Source organism: Dendrobates tinctorius, unplaced genomic scaffold (genome assembly GCF_039654945.1).
Source record: "Dendrobates tinctorius isolate UK_male_01 unplaced genomic scaffold, ASM3965494v1 ptg000063l, whole genome shotgun sequence".
Lineage (NCBI taxonomy): Eukaryota > Metazoa > Chordata > Amphibia > Anura > Dendrobatidae > Dendrobates > Dendrobates tinctorius.
Window position 1 is genome coordinate 388,748 of NW_027361731.1, and position 20,174 is coordinate 408,921.

General features: G+C 45.6%; 1 protein-coding gene across 1 annotated transcript in view; it reads left to right on the plus strand.

The window, feature by feature from the left end:
• The window catches only part of LOC141094185 (uncharacterized), a 95,778-nt gene that overhangs the window by 31,943 nt on the left and 43,661 nt on the right, over positions 1-20,174 (plus strand). Inside the window, 1 exon segment of the mRNA XM_073579943.1 lies at positions 2,831-4,291. Coding sequence (XP_073436044.1) covers positions 2,831-4,291 — 1,461 coding nt within the window.

Below are 20,174 nucleotides of genomic sequence, written 5' to 3' on the forward strand. Positions count from 1 at the left end.
CGCATCCTCCGAGCAGATCTGCAAGGCTGCAACTTGATCCTCATTACATACCTTTACTAAACATTATAGGTTGGACCTAGGGTCCAACAGGGATTTAGTCTTTGGCTGAAAAGTTCTTCAGGCCATTGTCCCCCCCCAGTGCAGTATAGGTTGGTATTCCTGTTATGCTGTCATGGAAGGTTGCTAGAGAAAATAGAATTAGACTTACCGGTAATTCGGTTTCTAGAAACCTTCCACGACAGCACTATTTCCCGCCTTGTTTTCTTGGACAAATTCTGAGAATCTTAAGGTAACCGGTGCTACGGCGTTCAGTTATCAGTCACTGGTGAGAGGGAGGTGGGAGGAACCTATTAACCTCTTTGTTCCTCCTGTCCCCAATTAGGGCGTGGAGACAACCTCCTATGCTGTCATGGAAGGTTTCTAGAGACAGAATTACCGGTAAGTCTAATTCTATTTTCTCACCATGGAAACAACAAAACCCCTCACTGTCGCATTGATCCAATCCCACCGGGACTACTACAATGCTCTATTAATGGGCCTCCCCGTTACTCGACTTTCCCCTCTCCAGTCCATACTTAATGCAGCAGCCAGGGTCATCCATCTGGCTAATCGGTTCTCGGACGTGACCACTCTTCGCCAATCATTACACTGGCTGCCCATTCATTATAGGATCCAGTTCAAAGTACTTGTTTTCACCTACAAAGCTCTCCACAGTGCGGCACCCCCTACATCTCCTCCCTCATTTCTGTCTATCGGCCTAACCGACCGCTGCACTCTGCAAATGACTTTCGACTAACCTCTGCACTAATCCGCACCTCCAACTCCCGTCTCCAAGACTTCTCCCGTGCTGCGCCAATCCACTGGAATGCTCTACCCCAAGAAATTAGGACTATCCACAATTTGCACAGTTTTAGGCGCTCCCTCAAAAGGCGTCTGTTCAGAGCGCCCTATCACGTTCACTAATCAGTCATTTTATGTGTAAGTGTGCGTGTGTAGCCCATTCACTATCTCCATCTATCCCTCACTCTGTCAAGATGGCTGGACCATCATTGTAAATACATCATTGTAAATTCACAACTGTACTCTGTATCTCCCCCACCTCATTGTAGACTGTAAGCGCTCACTAGCAGGGTTGTCTTATTTTGCTTTAATTATTGTATTGTTAACGTTGTTACTTATGACTTGTGTTTTGAAACTGTTAAACTGTAAAGCGCTGCGGAATATGTTGGCGCTATATAAATAAAGATTATTATTATTATTTCTCTACTCTTCTGGTCAGGACTCGTAGTGGCTCCAATGGTCCACCATAAATGAGTGCATGTCCTGTTTAGTATTGGAGCTTGCCCCTCATACATACGTGGTTGTTGAGGATGTAACATGTCTTTTTTTCTCTGTCTATTTGTTTACAGGTTTTCATATTGTATGAGTTGTGCTGGAATTGGCCTGCCTCACTTATGTGAGCCTGTAACTTCGTGGTAGTCTTTAAAAAAAAAAAAAGGTTACCTTTGCCTCTTCCAAATGCCAGAGATCTTAATTTTAAGACACCGCATCTCTGCAATATTATAAAAAGTCCTCCTTGAATGTCTAATACTTTTTTAAAGAATCTCATTTAATGGAAAATATTGCCCAAGCTCTAACTTTATTTGCTGTTCTGTGGTGTGACATGGCAAGAAGAATGGTCAGATAGCCGGGTCACAACCAGGAGAGCAGAGAAAATACAAAATCAGAAGACGCAAGAGTAGTCAGTAAACGGGCCGGGGTCACAACAGGAAACAAATACACAAGCCGGGAGCTGAGCACAGATAACTGAACCAGAGGAGAGCAAGGCTGTGTCTGGCAGCTTCCGGCCATATGCTTCTAGTTTTAGTAGGGCGTGGTGCATTCCGATTGGCTGAAGCAGGAAGCCGATTACTTCAGCTGGACACCACACAATCCCATACTGCTCGACTGGATGGTACTACAGGTCCTAGGCATCCTAAACTCTTTGGAAGGACATTACCTTTGCCATCCAGAGTATCTGGTTGCTATGTCTGCTCCATCACCAGCGCCACCTGCAGAATGATTAAGGTGGCGCCTGATGGCAGAAACAGACATTGCAGGAGCAGATCCCAGAAAAAATATGACGTACCATTTTCATAAGTCTTAATATGACAAAGAAAACCAGAGCAGTAGAAACCCCAATAAAGTGGCTCAATTTTAGAAATTATAACCCTCAGGGAATTAATCTATAGAAGTAGTGACTATTTTGATTTCACAGCCACTTTCTGGAAACTAACACAGAGTGGATGTTGGAGAGTGAAAATTGCACATTTTCCATTTTATTACCCATCACATAGTGTTCAGCTTGTGCTTCAGGCGACACACACCATAAATTAAGTGGGTTCTTCTCATTATAGTAATGCCAAATACATGGATGTTGAATGTGGTTTGGGCACAATGAAAGGCTCAGAAGTGAGGGGAAGGTTTGACTTTGGGAGAGTAGATATTGCTGAATTGGTTTATGAAAGTCATGTTCCTTTTTAAGAGCCTTTGAGCCACTAATAATGTGGAAACCTCTTGTTTTTCCTCTGGCACATGATGTACCTGAGTGAGGCTTGTTCTATGTGAGAAGAGTAGAAGTTTTTATTGTTATTTTCACCTACATTTGGGAGGCAGAATGAACGAACAGTCAAACACCACTCTACTGGTTCATCCTATGAGGTTTTCTATCAGACTGTGAGCTGTCATTGTCTTGGTTTATAATTAAACTATTTTGACATAGTTTAAGTAGAAATGTTAAGTATTAATTTCAAGGATTTTATTAAAAAACAATTGGTTTTATTCTTGGCAGATGACTGTACTAGGAGATCAGAGGGACAGCTGACCTCTTCAATTTTTAAATCAGATGATCTTGAGATCCCACAGGATACAATTGAAGTGAATGCCATTACGCCGGATATATCATCATCCATACGCAGCAAAGATCTACCATCTGATCCTTTGAAACAGGTCCTGCCTTCTGATTCATTACCGACCCCTGAGGAAAATCAAAGTCACAAAATAAGCATTAAAACTTATAAAGCAAAGAAGCCATTTTCACGTTCGGAATATGTAAATCGTTTTCCACTCGAAAAATCTTTTCTTAAATATCAAAAAATTCACACAGCGGAGAATAGATTTTTTTGTTCCAAGTGTGGGAAATGTTTTAACCATAAATCACATCTTGTTAAGCACCAGAGAAGTCACACAGGTGAGAACCCTTTTTTATGTTCAGAATGTGGGAAATGTTTTAACCAGAAATCAGATTTTGTTAGGCACCAGAGAACTCACACAGGGGAGAAGCCTTTTTCATGTTCAGAATGTGGAAAATGTTTTAACCAGAAATCAAGTGTTATCACACATCTGAGAACTCACACAGGGGAAAAGCCATTTTCATGTTCAGAATGTGGAAAATGTTTTAACCATAAATCAAGTCTTATCACACACCAGAGAAATCACAGAAGTGAGAACCCATTTTCATGTTCAGAATGTGGGAAATGTTTTAACCAGAAATCAGATTTGTTTGTGCACCAGAGAACTCACACAGGGGAGAAGCCTTTTTCATGTTCAGAATGTGGAAAATGTTTTAACCAGAAATCAGATTTGGTTAAACACCAGAGAACTCACACAGGGGCGAAGCCTTTTTCATGTTCAGAATGTGGAAAATGTTTTACAGATAAATCAAATCTGATCAAACATCAAAAAACTCACATGGCAGAGAAGACATTTTCATGCTCAGAATGTGGAAAATGTTTTAAACAGAAATCGAGTCTTATCACACATCAGAGAAGTCACACAGGTGAGAAGCCATTTTCATGTTCAGAATGTGGGAAATGTTTTAAACAGAAATCAAGTCTTATCACACATCAGAGAAGTCACACAAGTGAGAAGCCATTTTCATGTTCAGAATGTAGGAAATGTTTTAACCAGAAATCAAATCTTATCACACATCAGAGATCTCACACAGGGGAGAAGCCTTTTTCATGTTCAGAATGTGGGAAAAGTTTTAACCAGAAATCAAATTTTGTTAAGCACTGGAGAACCCACATAGGGGAGAAGCCTTTTTCCTGTTCAGAATGTGGAAAATGTTTTAACCAGAAATCAAATTTTGTTAAGCACTGGAGAACCCACATAGGGGAGAAGCCTTTTTCCTGTTCAGAATGTGGAAAATGTTTTAACCAGAAATCAAATCTTATCACACATCAGAGAATTCACACAGGGGAGAAGCCATTTTCATGTTCAGAATGTGGAAAATGTTTTAACAGTAAAGCAGGTCTTGATAACCACCATAGAACCCACACAGGGGAGAAGCCTTTTTGATGTTCAGAATGTGGAAAATATTTTGAGAATAAATCATCTCTTCTTCGCCATCAGAGCAGTCACACGGGGAGAAGCTTTTTTCATGTGCTTAAAGGGAATCTGTCACCTCGTTTTTCGCATATAACTTGAGGCCACCGCCATTAGGGCTTATCTACAGCATTCTATAATGCTATAGATAAGGCCCCGATGTAACATGAAAAATAAGAAAAACAAGTTAGATTATGCTCACCCAGGGGTGGTCGAGTGCCGTCCGGGTCCGACGCCTCCGATCTTCATGCAATGACGTCCTCTTCCTTGCTTCTATCATGGCTCCTGCGCAGGCATAATTCTCTGCCCTGTTGAGGTCAGAGCAAAGTAATTCAGTGCGTAGGCGCCTGGAAAGGTCAGAGAGGCCCTGCACACTACAGTACTTTAGTCTGCCCTCAACAAGGCTAATCAGTACGCCTGCGCAGGAGCCGCAACAGAATCAAGGAAGAGGACGTCATCGCATGAAGATGGGAGGCACCGGGCCTGGGACACTCATCGGACCGGACTGCCCCCCCAGGTGCGTATAATCTAACTTGTTTTTCTTATCTTTCAGGTTACATCTGGGGCTTATCTACTGGAAATGTTTTACATGGAAATTAACTGTTAATAAACTTCAGAGACGTCACACAGGGGAGAAGCCTTTTTTCATCTTCAAAATGTTGTTTTAACCGAAAATTGTACCTTCTCATTTCTCATGTTTGTTCTCTTTAAAATAAAAACACTCTTACTCTCCTTCCTTGCCGGTGCTGATCCATTGATGTCGCGATTCGCGTTCCCGCATTTCTTATCGAAGGGCTCATCTTTCCACTCCGGTGCCATTTCTGCCTCAGCTTGGAAAAAGTAGCACTCTTGACCCTCATAATGCAAGACAACTCAAGCCTATCAGTCCTGCAATTTCTCCTTTCTTAATGTCAGTCTCACAAGAAAACAGCTCCACAAATCTCCTTGTGTTCTCACTGAAGCCCACGTAATGAGCAATGTTTGCGTCACAGGGGAATTTACCTCCCCTCCTCCAAAACCACAGGGGATTCTGATATGGGAACGCCATAATTGATTTGTATATCATATTGCGTCTATCGCTACTAAACAAGACATGGAGATATATATACAAAGGCTGAAGACCACATACAAAACTGAAATATGTTCCCTCACTTCTAGCTGTCACAGCTTTCTGACAAGGTACAGAGATTAGAAGATGATGTACAAATTTTGGACCTTCTGAATGCTCAAAACACTGGATCTTCACAGCCAGCAAATAAACAGTCTGTTTAATATGGTTGATGACCAAGAAAATCACAATAACATCTGGATAAGGGGTTTACCTGAAAGCATCAATACACAAGTGATTAAGCAAACACTGCTCATGTTATTCAAAATATCTTTCGTGATCCTATTGATAAGGAGCTGGAGATCGATAGGACGCACCATACACTAGACAATCATGGCTCAGATTCTGAGAGTCCAATATACATTATCTGTCCCACATATTTTCAATGTAATTGAGCCTATTATGAAGAAAACAAGAGAGTTGGGTCTTGTTGATTTCAATGTAAAACATAAATTGCTCACAGATCCTTTCTGAATGACACTTTCTAAAAGAACGGTATTGAAACCACTACTTAATACCCTCCGGGAAAATGGCCTGATGTACTCCTGGGGCTACACATTCCAGCTGCATAGTTTCAAAGATCCAAGCTACATGAGACAATTCTGTGATGCCCTGGACATTCCAAGAATCCATATATCTGATTAGCCACCTGCTCCACCATTACCACAGAGAGTTCCAGCGTGTTGCAGAAGACTTTCAATGGATCAGGATCTTGATGGTGATGCACTCAGATGGGAAAGGAACCTGCCAATCATATGAGCCAATCATATGTGTCAGTTAAAATCTGCCAAAATGGCGGAAAGCGGATCCATTGCTAACTGATGTGAACGGATGCCACCGGACCTTTTTTTTTTTTTGGACGGATCCGCCGAATAAAGAATTTTAAAGGAACCGCTGCCCGGGAAGGAGAGAGAGAGAGAATTTTTTCTGTCTGCCAGAAATGATTTCAGGGTTAAATTTCCGGCCGACTTCATTCCTCCGGGCATGCGCACTATAAAAATGCGGATCCTGCAGCACCAAAAACGTAGCATGGTCCATCCAGGCATCTCAGCAGACGCAGCAAAAAAACGGATCCAACGGATGGCCATCCGTCAAGATCCGCCGGTAATACAAATCAATGGGGGGAGAAACGGATCCGCCAAAAAAAATGGCGGATCCGTTTTTTTGCAAAAACGGCGGATTTTGACTGATGGTCAAAAACGGAAGTGTGAAACAGACCTAACAGATGTTTGGTTGTTTCTTTAAGAATATAATTACATATAGCTTAATAGAGTTTTATGTTCCTCTCTCCCATTATATAGAATGTCTCAGTTCATATCTTAGATCGGCATATAAGTTGAGGTAACATTATATTAATGTAATATCCGGCTGTATTACTTTACTCGCCATATATTCCATGGTTCCCCCTAATAGGATCCCTAGGAAAGAAAGACTCCTCTAAACACAACGCCAAGTTACGGCCTTACATTGGGATCTTGTTTCGCAATTTCCTTGTGTTCGGTATATCCATAATCTATACCTCTTAGACGCTGAGAGGTAGACGTTACTATCTACCATTTGCACTCCCTCCTTTCTCTTAATCTTTCTATCCTTTTTCCTTTCCCCCTCTTCCTTTTTTTCCATATGATAAGGCACAACTGAAGACGTTCTCATTGAATGTCAGAGGACTTAAAGTTCCATAGAGAAAAGAGCTCCAGTGTTTTATCAGATGCAGAAACTACATGGACATTTTCTCTCTCTTCAGGAGACCCACTTTAGGGGCAAACATATACCTCATTCACTAACAGATATTCATCTTGGTGCCACAGTACAAATGCAGTTTCAAAGCCTAAGGTGCTGAGTATGGGCCGACACAAATCACTGCCGCATGCTATTTTAGAAACACTGTCTGACATAGAGGGAATGTGTTTGATAAGATTTCTATCTACTCCAAAATGTTGTCTTTGGCAAACTTCTATTTCTCTAAATGTCACCAAATTAAGACATGCCGTCAATACTTAAACAATTTAATATATTTTGCAGAGGACATAATCATCATTGGAGGGGACTTTATTTTATCTTGGAGTCTTCTTTAGACGCATCCCTGCACCGGAGTTACCAATATAAATTACAAAAAAAAGCTTTGCTAAACGTGCTCTGCTCTCTCCAACTGATCGATTTATGGAGGACACTACATCCAGTCATAAAGGATTACCATATATAATTGTGTATAAGCCAACCCGAGTATAAGCCGACCCCCCCTAATTTTGCCACAAAAAAAATGGAGAAACTTATTGACTCGAGTATAAGCCTAGGGTGGAAAATGCAGCAGCTACTGGTAAATTTCAAAAATAAAAATAGATACCAATAAAATTAAAATTAATTGAGACATCAGTAGGTTAAATGTTTTTGAATATCCATATTGAATTATGAGCCCCATATAATGTCCCATACAGTTCATGATGGCCCCATAAGATGCTCCATACAAAATACACCCATATAATGCTGCACAAAGGTTAATAATGGCCCCATAAGACGCTCCATAGAATAATATGCCCCATATGCTTCTCCATATACTATGCCCCCATAAGATGCGCCATAGATTATGCCCCCATAAGATGCTCCATAGATTATGCCCCCATAAGATGCTCCATAGATTATGCCCCCATATGATGCTCCATAGATTATGCCCCCATACGATGCTCCATAGATTATGCCCCCCATATGCTGCCTCCATAAGATGCTCCATAGAATATGCCCCCATATGATGCCCCCATATGCTGCCTCCATAAGATGCTCCATAGAATATGCCCCCATATGATGCCCCCATATGCTGCCCCCATAAGATGCTCCATAGAATATGCTCCCATATGCTGCCCCCATAAGATGCTCCATAGATTATGCCCCCATAAGATTCTCCATAGATTATGCCCCCATATGCTGCCCCCATAAGATACTCCATAGATTATGCCCCCCATATGCTGCCCCTATAAGATGCTCCATAGAATATGCCCCCATATGCTTCCCCCATAAGGTGCTCCATAGAATACACCCCCATATGCTTCCCTCATAAGATGCTCCATAGAATATGCCCCTCATATGCTGCCCCCATAAGATGCTCCATAGATTATGCCCCATATATTGCTGCTGCCGCTGCAAAAAAAATGACATACTCACCTCTTGTCGCTGGGGGCCAGGTGCTGGGTCCTGAGCAGGTGGAGACACGGGCGTGCAATGGGGGACAGGTGTCGGTGTTGCTGCTGGCTCAGGACCCAGCATCTGAGATATTCACCTGTCCCCGATCCATCGCTGCTGTCTGCCGCGTCCTGTGTCAGTGACGTTCAGACAGCAGAGGGCGCGGCGCATCCTAACCACGTCATCACGCCCTCTGCTGGCTAAACATCACTGACAGAGGACGAAGCAGGCAGCAGCAAGCAGCGATAGACCGGGGACAGGTGAATATTGAATATACTTACCCCCTCCTTGCACAGTCTCTGCAGCCTCCCCCCGCTTCTCCCACGGTCTGCCTTCCTTCAGTGGTCACGTGGTACCGCTCATTAAACTCATGAATATGCGCATATTCATGAGTTTAATGAGCGGTACCACGTGACCACTGAAGGAAGGAAGGGAGACCGTGGAGAAGCAGGGGGGCTGCAGAGATGTGTTAGGGGGGTCTGTATGATCTCTGACACCCTCGCTCCCCCTCCCCCGCTGACCACCAGGTATATGACTCATGTATAAGCTGAGAGAGGGACTTTCAGCCCAAAAAAATGGGCTGAAAATCTCGGCTTATACACAAGTATATACGGTATACGTTTTATAGACACAATACACGTCCATTGACATAGACCCCCAAGGATGAGAGGGGATGGGTAGTAGTAGAAGCAATCCTGTAGGTGATACATGAGGCATCTTAAAGCGTGCACATACCTCACAAGAGAGAACATAGATCTTCACGTCTTTCAGACAGGTAGGCCACCAAAAAAATAGCTCAGGAACTCCTGTGTCTTCTGTCCCCCCGATGACCCGCCAACTTGGAATCATGGACGAACTTGAGGACCTGCAGCTTTACGGCCTCAGGAATGTATAAATGTTGATCCCGGACCCACATACTGTTCTTAAGAACTAAGTTCATGTCAGCAGTCGGGTTGGCGAGAAATGGGTCTACATCATAGGCCTCCTTAATGGTCTTCCATAGGTCCATATTCTGAATGAATATGACAAAGTTGGCATCAGACAAGAAGGTCATAGACGGGGTCCCAGGTACTGAATCCATGGCGTGGATTCGGGACAAAGCATCCGCTTTCCCATTACGTGAAATTGGGAGACACGAAATGACAAAATTAAATTGGTTCAAAAATAGACTCCATCGAACCTGACATGGAGAAAAGACATCTCGCAGATCTAAGGAATTCCAGGTTGCGATGATCCGTGAGCACAATAATTTGTTGTGCTGCCCCCTGTAGATGGCGCCTCCATTCCTTAAATGCAGCGATAATGGCTGGAAGCTCCTTATCTCCCACATCGTATTTCTTCTCTGCAGCAGAGAGTCTGAGAGTTTCAGACAAAATCATCTCCGAAAGGGGAGTGCACTTTACGCCCAGGTTCTAGAAGGGATTCTGCTCTGCGCTTGGTATTAAAGTTTGTCTGTCTTCTGCATATCATCCTCAGACTAATGGACAGATGGAGCGGACTAATCAGACTCTGGAACAGTATCTTCGATGCTATATCAGCCATTCGCAGGATGACTGGTTGGAGTTGCTTCCACTAGCAGAATTTTGTTACAACAACTCTCAGAGTTAATCAACTAAAGTAACACCCTTCTTTGCCAACCTGGGTTATCATCCCAGTATTCTTCCCAGATCCCCTATCGATGCACCGGTGCCTGCAGTTCATGAGAGGTTGACGGCAATGAGACACAATCTGGTAACCCTGAAGGAATCGCTGTCTACTGAACAGAAGAGATATACGAGATCTGCTGATAGTTGCAGGCCTCCCAGATCTATGTTCGAGGTAGGAGACTGTGTGGTTATCTACTAAAAACTTGAGATTGAACATTCGAATCATCACAGACTGGGACAAAAATTTATCGGCCCATTCAAGATCTCTGGGATCGTGAGTTCCGTTGCCTGTTGTCTGAAGTTGCCAAGGACCTTAAAGGTACAACGTGTGTTTCATGTCTCCCTGTTAAAACCAGTGTCTCCAAATACTTTTCAGGGTCGTATTACACCTCCTCAGCCTGTGATAGTGGACGGACAAGAACAGTTTGTTGTAGAGAAGATTCTGGATTCTAGAATCCGCAGGAATCAACTGCATTACCTAATCAAATGGCAAGGATATCCATCTGAGGAGAACTCTTGGGAGCTGGTGGGCAATATCTGTGCTCCTCAAAAAATTACTCTGTTCCATGAGAAATATCCTGACAAGCCTGGTCCTGGATCATCCTGAGGCCGCTTCTGAGGTGGGAGTAATGTAAGAATTCAGGACTTTCTTTGTGACTGTTCGCCTTGATCCAAGATGGAGTCTGGGATCTCACCCTGTCATGGAATCTCCTGTCTGTCCTGATTATTTAAGTCGGGGGTCATGTGTTCTCCTGTGCCTGAGTATTTTGTTGCTGTCTTGCTCCTGCCCATCTGCTTCTGGACTCCCTGCTGTGGTCTGCTGCTTGTTACTCGGTGCTCTTCCTCTCTACATTCTGCTGCTCGCTACTCGGTGCTCTTCCTCTCTACATTCTGCTGCCTACTGCCCTGCTGTGCTCAACTACTGTTTGGACTTCTGGTGTGGAGCTGATCACCCTTGGAGCTGCTGTGGCATGTACGGAATCCTGCCTTTGCCATCTCCTTTGAGTCTGTGTCTGTTGAGGCTGCGTTGCTGGACTTGTGTGGGACTTTCCGCCCTATAGGTACATATAGCGAACTTCTCCTATGTTGCCTCTCCTGTGTCACTCAGGACTTCTACGTTTGAATACCATGTGCATTTTTCCCTTATGTTTGCTGGACTTATGCACCCTAGTGCTGTGTGCATGCTGATTTACTACATCGTGGGACTGCCTCATTAATACGTTATTCTTGCTTACATATCTGCTGCTGGACTCCTACGTTCTGTGAACTGTGCACACTTGAGTATTAGTACTGTTGGACTAGTTATTATTAGTGGTCTTACCCCGCTCTTCAGTCACTTAGGACATTTCCATATTGTGCTGAGTTTTCGTTACAATTGCAGAAAGTATGCTGCCAGTTTTGCTTTACTTATATCATTTCCCTATTGTGCTGAGTTTTCGTTACTATTGCAGAAAGTGTACTGCCAGTTTTACTTTACCTGCATTATTCCATATTGTGCTGTGTTTCTGTTACAGTTGTAGGAAGTACCCTGTTAGTTTTGTCACTTTTATGAAATACTAGCTGAAGAGCCCGGCGCTGCCCGGGCATAGTAACTAACTACGGTTAGTTATAACAAATTATAATGATTTTATCTATATATAAAGCTGAGTGTAGAGCCCCGCCCATTCCGCATAGCCACACTCACTATAATATCCCACATCATCCCATCAGCCAGAGCCACCGGACAACTACCACTAATATCACACATCATCCCATCAGCCAGAGCCACCGGACTACTACCCCTAATATCCCACATCATCCCGTCAGCCAGAGCCACCGGACTACTACCACTAATATCGCACATCATCCCATCAGCCTGGAGTCAGAACCAGAGCGCTGAGTGGAACGGTCCTAACTTCCATACTGGGGATCCCTTTAAGAGAGGCCTGACGTCAGAACCAGAGCGCTGAGTGGATTTGCCCTGACTTCCATACCAATGATCCCTTTAATAGAAGCCTGGGGTGAAAATCAGAGCGCTGAGGGATTTACCTTAACTTCCATACTGGGGATCCCTTTAAGAGAGGCCTGGGTCAGTACCAAAGAGCAGAGTGGATTTTCCCTCACTTCCGTACCAAGGATCCCTTTAAGAGGGGACTTGGGTCAGAACCAGAGCGCTGAGTGGATTTGCCCTGACTTGCATACCAATGATCCCTTTAATAAAACCTTGGGGTCAGAATCAGAGCGCCAAGGGATTTGCCCTAACTTCCATACAGGAGATCCCTTTAAGAGAGCCTGGGGTCAATACCAGAGCATTTGAAGGCAATTGCCCTAACTTCCATACCAGCGATCCCTTTAAGAGAGGCCTGGGGTCAAAACCAAAGCGCTGGATGGATTTGCTCTGATTTCCATACCAATGATCCCTTTAAGAGGGAAGATGTGCCTATGGGATGGAGGATGTGTGATGGGGATATGGGCAGGGATGGGGGGGATTCATTTCTGTCATGTGCTCTGTGCTCCTTTCAGATGGGGAAGACAATTTCTGGGAGCTTATGTTCCCAGGGATGCTAGATTTCTCCCACCATGTCAGTGTCTGCTGAGGTGTTGTGAAGTAGGAAAACTGTTGGTCATAGCAACCAATCACAGCTCAGCTTCTTTAGAACAGCTCTGGTGAAATGAAAGATGCATCTTGATTGGTTAGTGATACACACAAACACACACATTCATTTTTATGTATAGAGTGTCATGTCTGTCATGTCCGCCATGTCTGTCATGCCGCAAGATGCCTGGAGCAGTGTGCACGCGCGCCTTACCTCATGGCTGCACGCTGTTGCTGGGTAATCATCCATCTCTGCTCTGACTCTGCAATCCGCTGTATTCCTGGAAACCCATGATCATGTGACCCTTCCTATGTTCCAGTCCTGCTCTGATTCTGCAATCTGCTGTATTCCTGGAAATCCCTGATCATGTGACCTTTCCTATGTTCCAGCCCTGCTCTGGTTCTGCAATCCGCTGTATTCCTGGAACTCCCTGATCATGTGACCTTCTCTATGGTTCTACCCAGGCTGTTCTAGCAATGCTCTCTGTGATCCTGGAGGATCTGAACTCAAAGTCACTCCCTGATCCTGACCCGGAAGTACTGGTGCTATGGTACTATATCAGACCGCCCCTCCCTATGGTCAGGGCCTGATTATTGTGTTGCTTCCCTGAATTGCTGTTTGGTCTGCTTGGTCGCTCCCTGTATTCTGTGCCCCTGCACTCTGCCCTGTCATGCGTCTCTGCACACGCTCCGTGCTTGTACTCTGCCTCTTGTCTCATACCATGTCTTGTGTTGTCTCTCGTGCTATGTTTGTCCTTGCCTTCCTTTGCCTTGTAGTACTTCCGATGTTTTCTGCCTTAGCCTGTTTACGCTCCGCTGCTAGCCCTTTTCTCGCTCTGACCCCGCTCTGTGCTTCTGTCTAGGTTCCACTCCTTGCTTTGTCCTCTCCTTTCCCTGTCTGGTTTTCCCTTCCCCTCATCTTGTTGTTTTAGTACCGACCTGTTGGTCGCGTCACACAGGACAGTGTCACGTGTCATCTTGTTGTTTCAGTACCAACCTGTTGGTCGTGTCACACAGAACAGGCATACGTGACAGATTGCCCCTTGCCCGCCTCCTGTGCCTTAGTCGTGCCGCATGCTTGTGTCTCAGCCATGTGCACTGGCCAGTGAGGCGTGTCTCCTGCCTCGAACCCGGGCATGGCTCCTAGCACGCACCCTGCCTCGAACCCTGGCGTGGCTCCTAGCACGCACCCTGCCTCGAACCCTGGCGTTTCTCCTAGCACGCACCCTGCCTCGAACCCTGGCGTGGCTCCTCGCACGCTCCCTGCCTTTGATCCCTGACCCTGGCGTGCCCCTCTCCACGCGGAGGACCCTGTCTTGTATGTTGAACCTGACCCTGGCGTGCCCCTTGCCATGCGCAGGACTCTGCCTTGTACCTTGTGCCTTGGCGTGTCTCTACACATGCACCCTGTCTTGTTTGTTGAACTCTGAACCCTGGCGTGTCCCCTACACACTCACCTTGCCTTGCACCTTGCCTTGAACCCTGGCGTGTCCCCTAACACGCACCATGTCTGGAGATCTGTCGTGCCTCCTTGCCTGAACCCTGGTTTGTCTGCCAGATGCCCGGAACCTGCCGATCGCTACCAGAGATCGTAAGCCTGATGACTGCGGCCTGATGTCCGGAGCTGATGTCCGCAGCCTGATGCCCTGATCATGTCGATCGTTGCCAGCTGTCCAGAGTCCGATGCCATTGTGCCTTTACCTGTACCCAGGTGTGCCACCTCGTACATGCCATGCTATGGACCTTGGCGTGCCCATGCACGCCACGCACCTTGCCGTGTTTGCTTGTTCTTACCTTTGCACTGAATGTTATCCTGAAGTTGTTTTAATGAAGATACCTTGAACTTACGTCTTGTCTTGTTTTGCTTCCCTGGTCGTCAGACACTCACATAGTGTCCCCCTGAGGCAGCCGTCTGGTCCCAGCAGTCGTGGTGGCTCACCCCCTTGGCCTTGCCCCTGATACTTCCTGTATAGGGGGTGGTTTCTCACAAGGTCAGCTCACCCTCGGTTGGTGGGTGCCACGACCCAGAGGGTCCACTCAAAAAATCGGCTCAGCAGAAGCTGAGTCCGTCACATAGAGATACTTATTTGCATCAGCTTTGGTCTCAGTCTCATATTGTCCCTTTCAATCAGATTCCATAGTACCCATATAATTATTACACTGATACTGCGCTCCCTCACTGCCTGAACTGTGCTGAACTCCAGAGTGTGGGAAAATGTACAGTTGCCTATGTTGTCACATGATCTGCCATGGTCTCTGTGAATTCACCCTTAATTCTACAGGTGAAGTTTTCCCGATCAAAAGTCCCATGTCGTGTTCCACAAGTTATGTTATATACCGTACATAATTATATGCTCATGCCAGAATTTATATGTGAGAAGGACTACCCAACCCCTCCACAAAAGGCTGAACTCACATCATTCCAATATTCAAAAGGGTTTTCTCAAACATGGGCTTTCACGCCACTCCACCACCAAACACAATAAAGATTATACACAACTGAAAATATTCCCCATAGAGGAGATTCCCCCACAGGTTCAGAATCGCATTGGACAACTAAATCGGAAAGAAATCTTTTGGATTTATAAACTAAACACCCTTACTCCAAATGGACTACAGCACTATTTAGCATAACAAAGAAAAAAATACAGGCCACATATTTGTCAGTGTGGTATCTCCATGCCAGCTCATATATCTGCGTGCTCTAAGTTTGGCCATTTCAGGACGGTATTCCAGTGTTTTCCTGTGTGTCACTCAAGTTATATACAGTACAGCACTATTTTGTATTTTTTCCAAAAACAGGCCACATATTTGTCAGTGTGGTTTCTCCGTGTCAGCTCATATATCTGCGTGCTCCAAGTTTGGCCATTTCAGGCCGGTATTCCAGTGTTTTTTATGTGTCACTCTAGTTATATACAGTCCTATTTAGCATAACAAAGAAAAAAATACAGGCCACATATTTGTCAGTGTGGTTTCTCCGTGCCAGCTCATACAGTGGGGCAAAAAAGTATTTAGTCAGTCAGCAATAGTGCAAGTTCCACCACTTAAAAAGATGAGAGGCGTCTGTAATTTACATCATAGGTAGACCTCAACTATGGGAGACAAACCGAGAAAAAAAAATCCAGAAAATCACATTGTCTGTTTTTTTTCATTTTATTTGCATATTATGGTGGAAAATAAGTATTTGGTCAGAAACAAAATTTCATCTCAATACTTTGTGATATATCCTTTGTTGGCAATGACAGAGGTCAAACGTTTTCTGTAAGTCTTCACAAGGTTGCCACACACTGTTGTTGGTATGTTGGCCCATTCCTCCATGCAGATCTCCTCTAGAGCAGTGATGTTTTTGGCTTTTCGCTTGGCAACACGGACTTTCAACTCCCTCCAAAGGTTTTCGATAGGGTTGAGATCTGGAGACTGGCTAGGCCACTCCAGGACCTTGAAATGCTTCTTACGAAGCCACTCCTTCGTTGCCCTGGCGGTGTGCTTTGGATCATTGTCATGTTGAAAGACCCAGCCATGTTTCATATTCAATGCCCTTGCTGATGGAAGGAGGTTTGCACTCAAAATCTCACGATACATGGCCCCATTCATTCTTTCATGTACCCGGATCAGTCGTCCTGGCCCCTTTGCAGAGAAACAGCCCCAAAGCATGATGTTTCCATCACCATGCTTTACAGTAGGTATGGTGTTTGATGGATGCAACTCAGTATTCTTTTTCCTCCAAACACGACAAGTTGTGTTTCTACCAAACAGTTCCAGTTTGGTTTCATCAGACCATAGGAAATTCTCCCAAAACTCCTCTGGATCATCCAAATGCTCTCTAGCAAACTTCAGTCGGGCCCGGACATGTACAGGCTTAAGCAGTGGGACACGTCTGGCACTGCAGGATCTGAGTCCATGGTGGCGTAGTGTGTTACTTATGGTAGGCCTTGTTACATTGGTCCCAGCTCTCTGCAGTTCATTCACTAGGTCCCCCCGCCTGGTTCTGGGATTTTTGCTCACCGTTCTTGTGATCATTCTGACCCCACGGGGTGGGATTTTGCGTGGAGCACCAGATCGAGGGAGATTATCAGTGGTCTTGTATGTCTTCCATTTTCTAATTATTGCTCCCACAGTTGATTTCTTCACTCCAAGCTGGTTGGCTATTGCAGATTCAGTCTTCCCAGCCTGGTGCAGGGCTACAATTTTGTTTCTGGTGTCCTTTGACAGCTCTTTGGTCTTCACCATAGTGGAGTTTGGAGTCAGACTGTTTGAGGGTGTGCACAGGTGTCTTTTTATACTGATAACAAGTTTAAACAGGTGCCATTACTACAGGTAATGAGTGGAGGAAAGAGGAGACTCTTAAAGAAGAAGTTACAGGTCTGTGAGAGCCAGAAATCTTGATTGCTTGTTTCTGACCAAATACTTATTTTCCACCATAATATGCAAATAAAATGAAAAAAAAACAGACAATGTGATTTTCTGGATTTTTTTTTCTCAGTTTGTCTCCCATAGTTGAGGTCTACCTACGATGTAAATTACAGACGCCTCTCATCTTTTTAAGTGGTGGAACTTGCACTATTGCTGACTGACTAAATACTTTTTTGCCCCACTGTATATCTGCGTGCTCCAAGTTTGGCCATTTCAGGCCGGTATTCCAGTGTTTTCCTGTGTGTCACTCTAGTTATATACAGCACTATTTAGCATAACAAAGAAAAAAATACAGGCCACATATTTGGCAGTGTGGTATCTCCGTAACAGGCCTCATTTGTCTGTGCAAAAAATTTGACCATTTTAGGCCTACATATTCTAGTGTTTTTGCAGTCTGTTACCGTACTTATTGACACCAATTTGATAAGCAAAAAACAATTTTACAGTCCAGATAGGTTAAAGTGTGGTTTTCCAGCACACGTATCACATACAAGTTCGCTCCCAATTCAGTCATTTGTAGTGAACGTGTATAATATTCTAGTCCATTTATAATGGGCAAGGCGCGTGGCAAGGGATGGGGAAGTGGACGTGGTGGTGAAGGTGCATGCCAAGGCCATGGGCAAGCTGAAATTGGGCCACCAAAAACACCCACATCTTCTCGCTGGCCCTTAGTGTCCGAAGTCCTAGGGGACCGCACCAAGACAGTATTATTGAAGCCCGAGCAGTGTGAAAAGGTTGTTGGTTGGATAGCAGATAATACTTCCAGTTAATTATCCACCACCACCAGCACCCTGTCTTCCACACAGTCAAGTCAGAGTAGCCGTGAATCTGGACCGCATATTCCTCATCCTGATCCTCCTTCCTCCCACCATGCTGAGTGCCCTGAGACAACTGATCCAACACTCGCACACTCCGAAGAGCTGTTGAGTTTTCCATTTGTAGATTCGTGACTCTCGCCTGGTCCACTTGAAGCAGGGCAAGATGACATTCCATGTAGCGATGCACAAATATATGAGCACCACGGTCACAAGAGGTGGACAATGATGAGACACAATTGCTGGAATGTCAGGAGGAGGACCAGGGTGTGGAAGTTGAAGATGAGGTGGTGGATGATATAGTAACTGAACCAACCTGGCAGGAGGAGATGCAGAGCGACGACAGCAGCACACAGGGGGAGGGAGGCTTAGCACCCCTTCAGGCATGAAGAAGCAGTGTGGTGGCTGCAGACAGAAGGTGGTCATCTGCTCCCCGTAACGCCAACATGATGAAAGTTGCCAGTGCAACTGTTAGGTCTTCCTGAGTCTGGTTAGTTTTTAAAGACTCTGCCGATAACCCAAACAGGCCATTTGCAAAGCCTGTCATGCCAGCATCAACTGGGGTAGCAAAACTACCAGACTTACCACCACCAACATGATCAGGCACACAGCAGCAAAGCAGCCAATATTGTGGGCTCCAGGAACAATGTCTGCGGGTGACACCATTGCTTCTTTCACTGCTGTGCGTGCAAACTAATCCACTGTCCATGGTGCAAGCAAAGATGCCTCCTGCCCTGCACCTGCCTTTGCCCACAGTCAAATAGCAACATCATCAAGCACGTCCACGTCCTTGTCCAAACGCAGCCTTCAGTTGTCCATACCCCAGTCATTTGGATGTAAGCGGAAATACGCAGCCAATGCCCCACAGGCCACAGTACTAAATTCTCACATTTCTTATCTGCTTGTACTCGAAATGTTGCCTTTTACGCTCGTGGAGATGGAAGCTTTCCGGAACCTGATGCCGGCCGCCGGCCCAACGTACTCGTTCCCCAGCCGCCACTATTTCTCCCGTTGTGCCATCCTGGCATTACACAAGCACATTACCCATGCCCTCAACAATGCAGTTACTGGGAAAGTACACCTAACCACAGACATGTGGACAAGTGCTTGTGGCCAGGGACGGTATATCTCGCTGACGGCACACTGGGCTAACATAGAGGGAGCCGGGACCCAGTCAGACCTTGGGATGGAACACATTCTCCCGACGCCAAGGATTGCGGGCCCTACGTCAATCAGGGTTGCCCCCACTGTGTACAGCTCCTGTACCTCCTCCTCCTCCTCTTCAGCCTCCATCTCTTAAGTGAGCACATCAGTCACAAGCTGGAGGCACTGCCAAAGTCAAGCGGCAACAGGCTGTGCTGAAGCTAATTTGCTTAGGTGACAAACTGCACAATGCTGAAGAGTTGTTGACAGCTCTGAAAGAGCAGGCCAATGTGTGGCTGACACCGCTGAATCTCCAGCCAAGCATGGTTGTGTGTGACAATGGCAGGAACCTGGTGGTGGCTCTGAGGCGAGGCCAACTGACACACGTGTGGTAGGGGGCCGGATTGGGGGGGTGGACCACTGCTTACCCTGTCCGGACGACAGAGACACCAGGCGATGCAAGGACAAGGCGGAGGCAGATTTCAATAGTAACAGTTCCGGATTTATTCGTCGTTTTCCTGACGACGATAACCACGCATCGCAGCCTCCTTACAGTTCTCTGTCTCCAGGCCCGGGTACCTGCATCTTTGCTCCAGTCAAAGTAACGTCCCTCGCGGATTTTTCGCTGGGGCTTCCTAGACCAATCTACCGCCAGCGCTTCACCTGCCCGAGGTCGTCATCCAATCGGTACCCCCGGGGCCTCGTCTGTTCTGCGGTCCATCAGGTCAGGGCCACCCCCCTGACTGTCTCTTTGCTGTCCGTCCCCTGGTCAAGCTCTTCTCTCTTCACCTTCTTCCACCGAGCTCCTCCCTGGACTAGCCTGCCTGGAACCCTATCCTGTTCTATTTATCCCCTCTCTCACCAGGAATTCCCCTCCTGGGTTCCTATCTCCCTGCCACCCATGACTAAGCATTTCTTAAGTCATAAGCTGATGT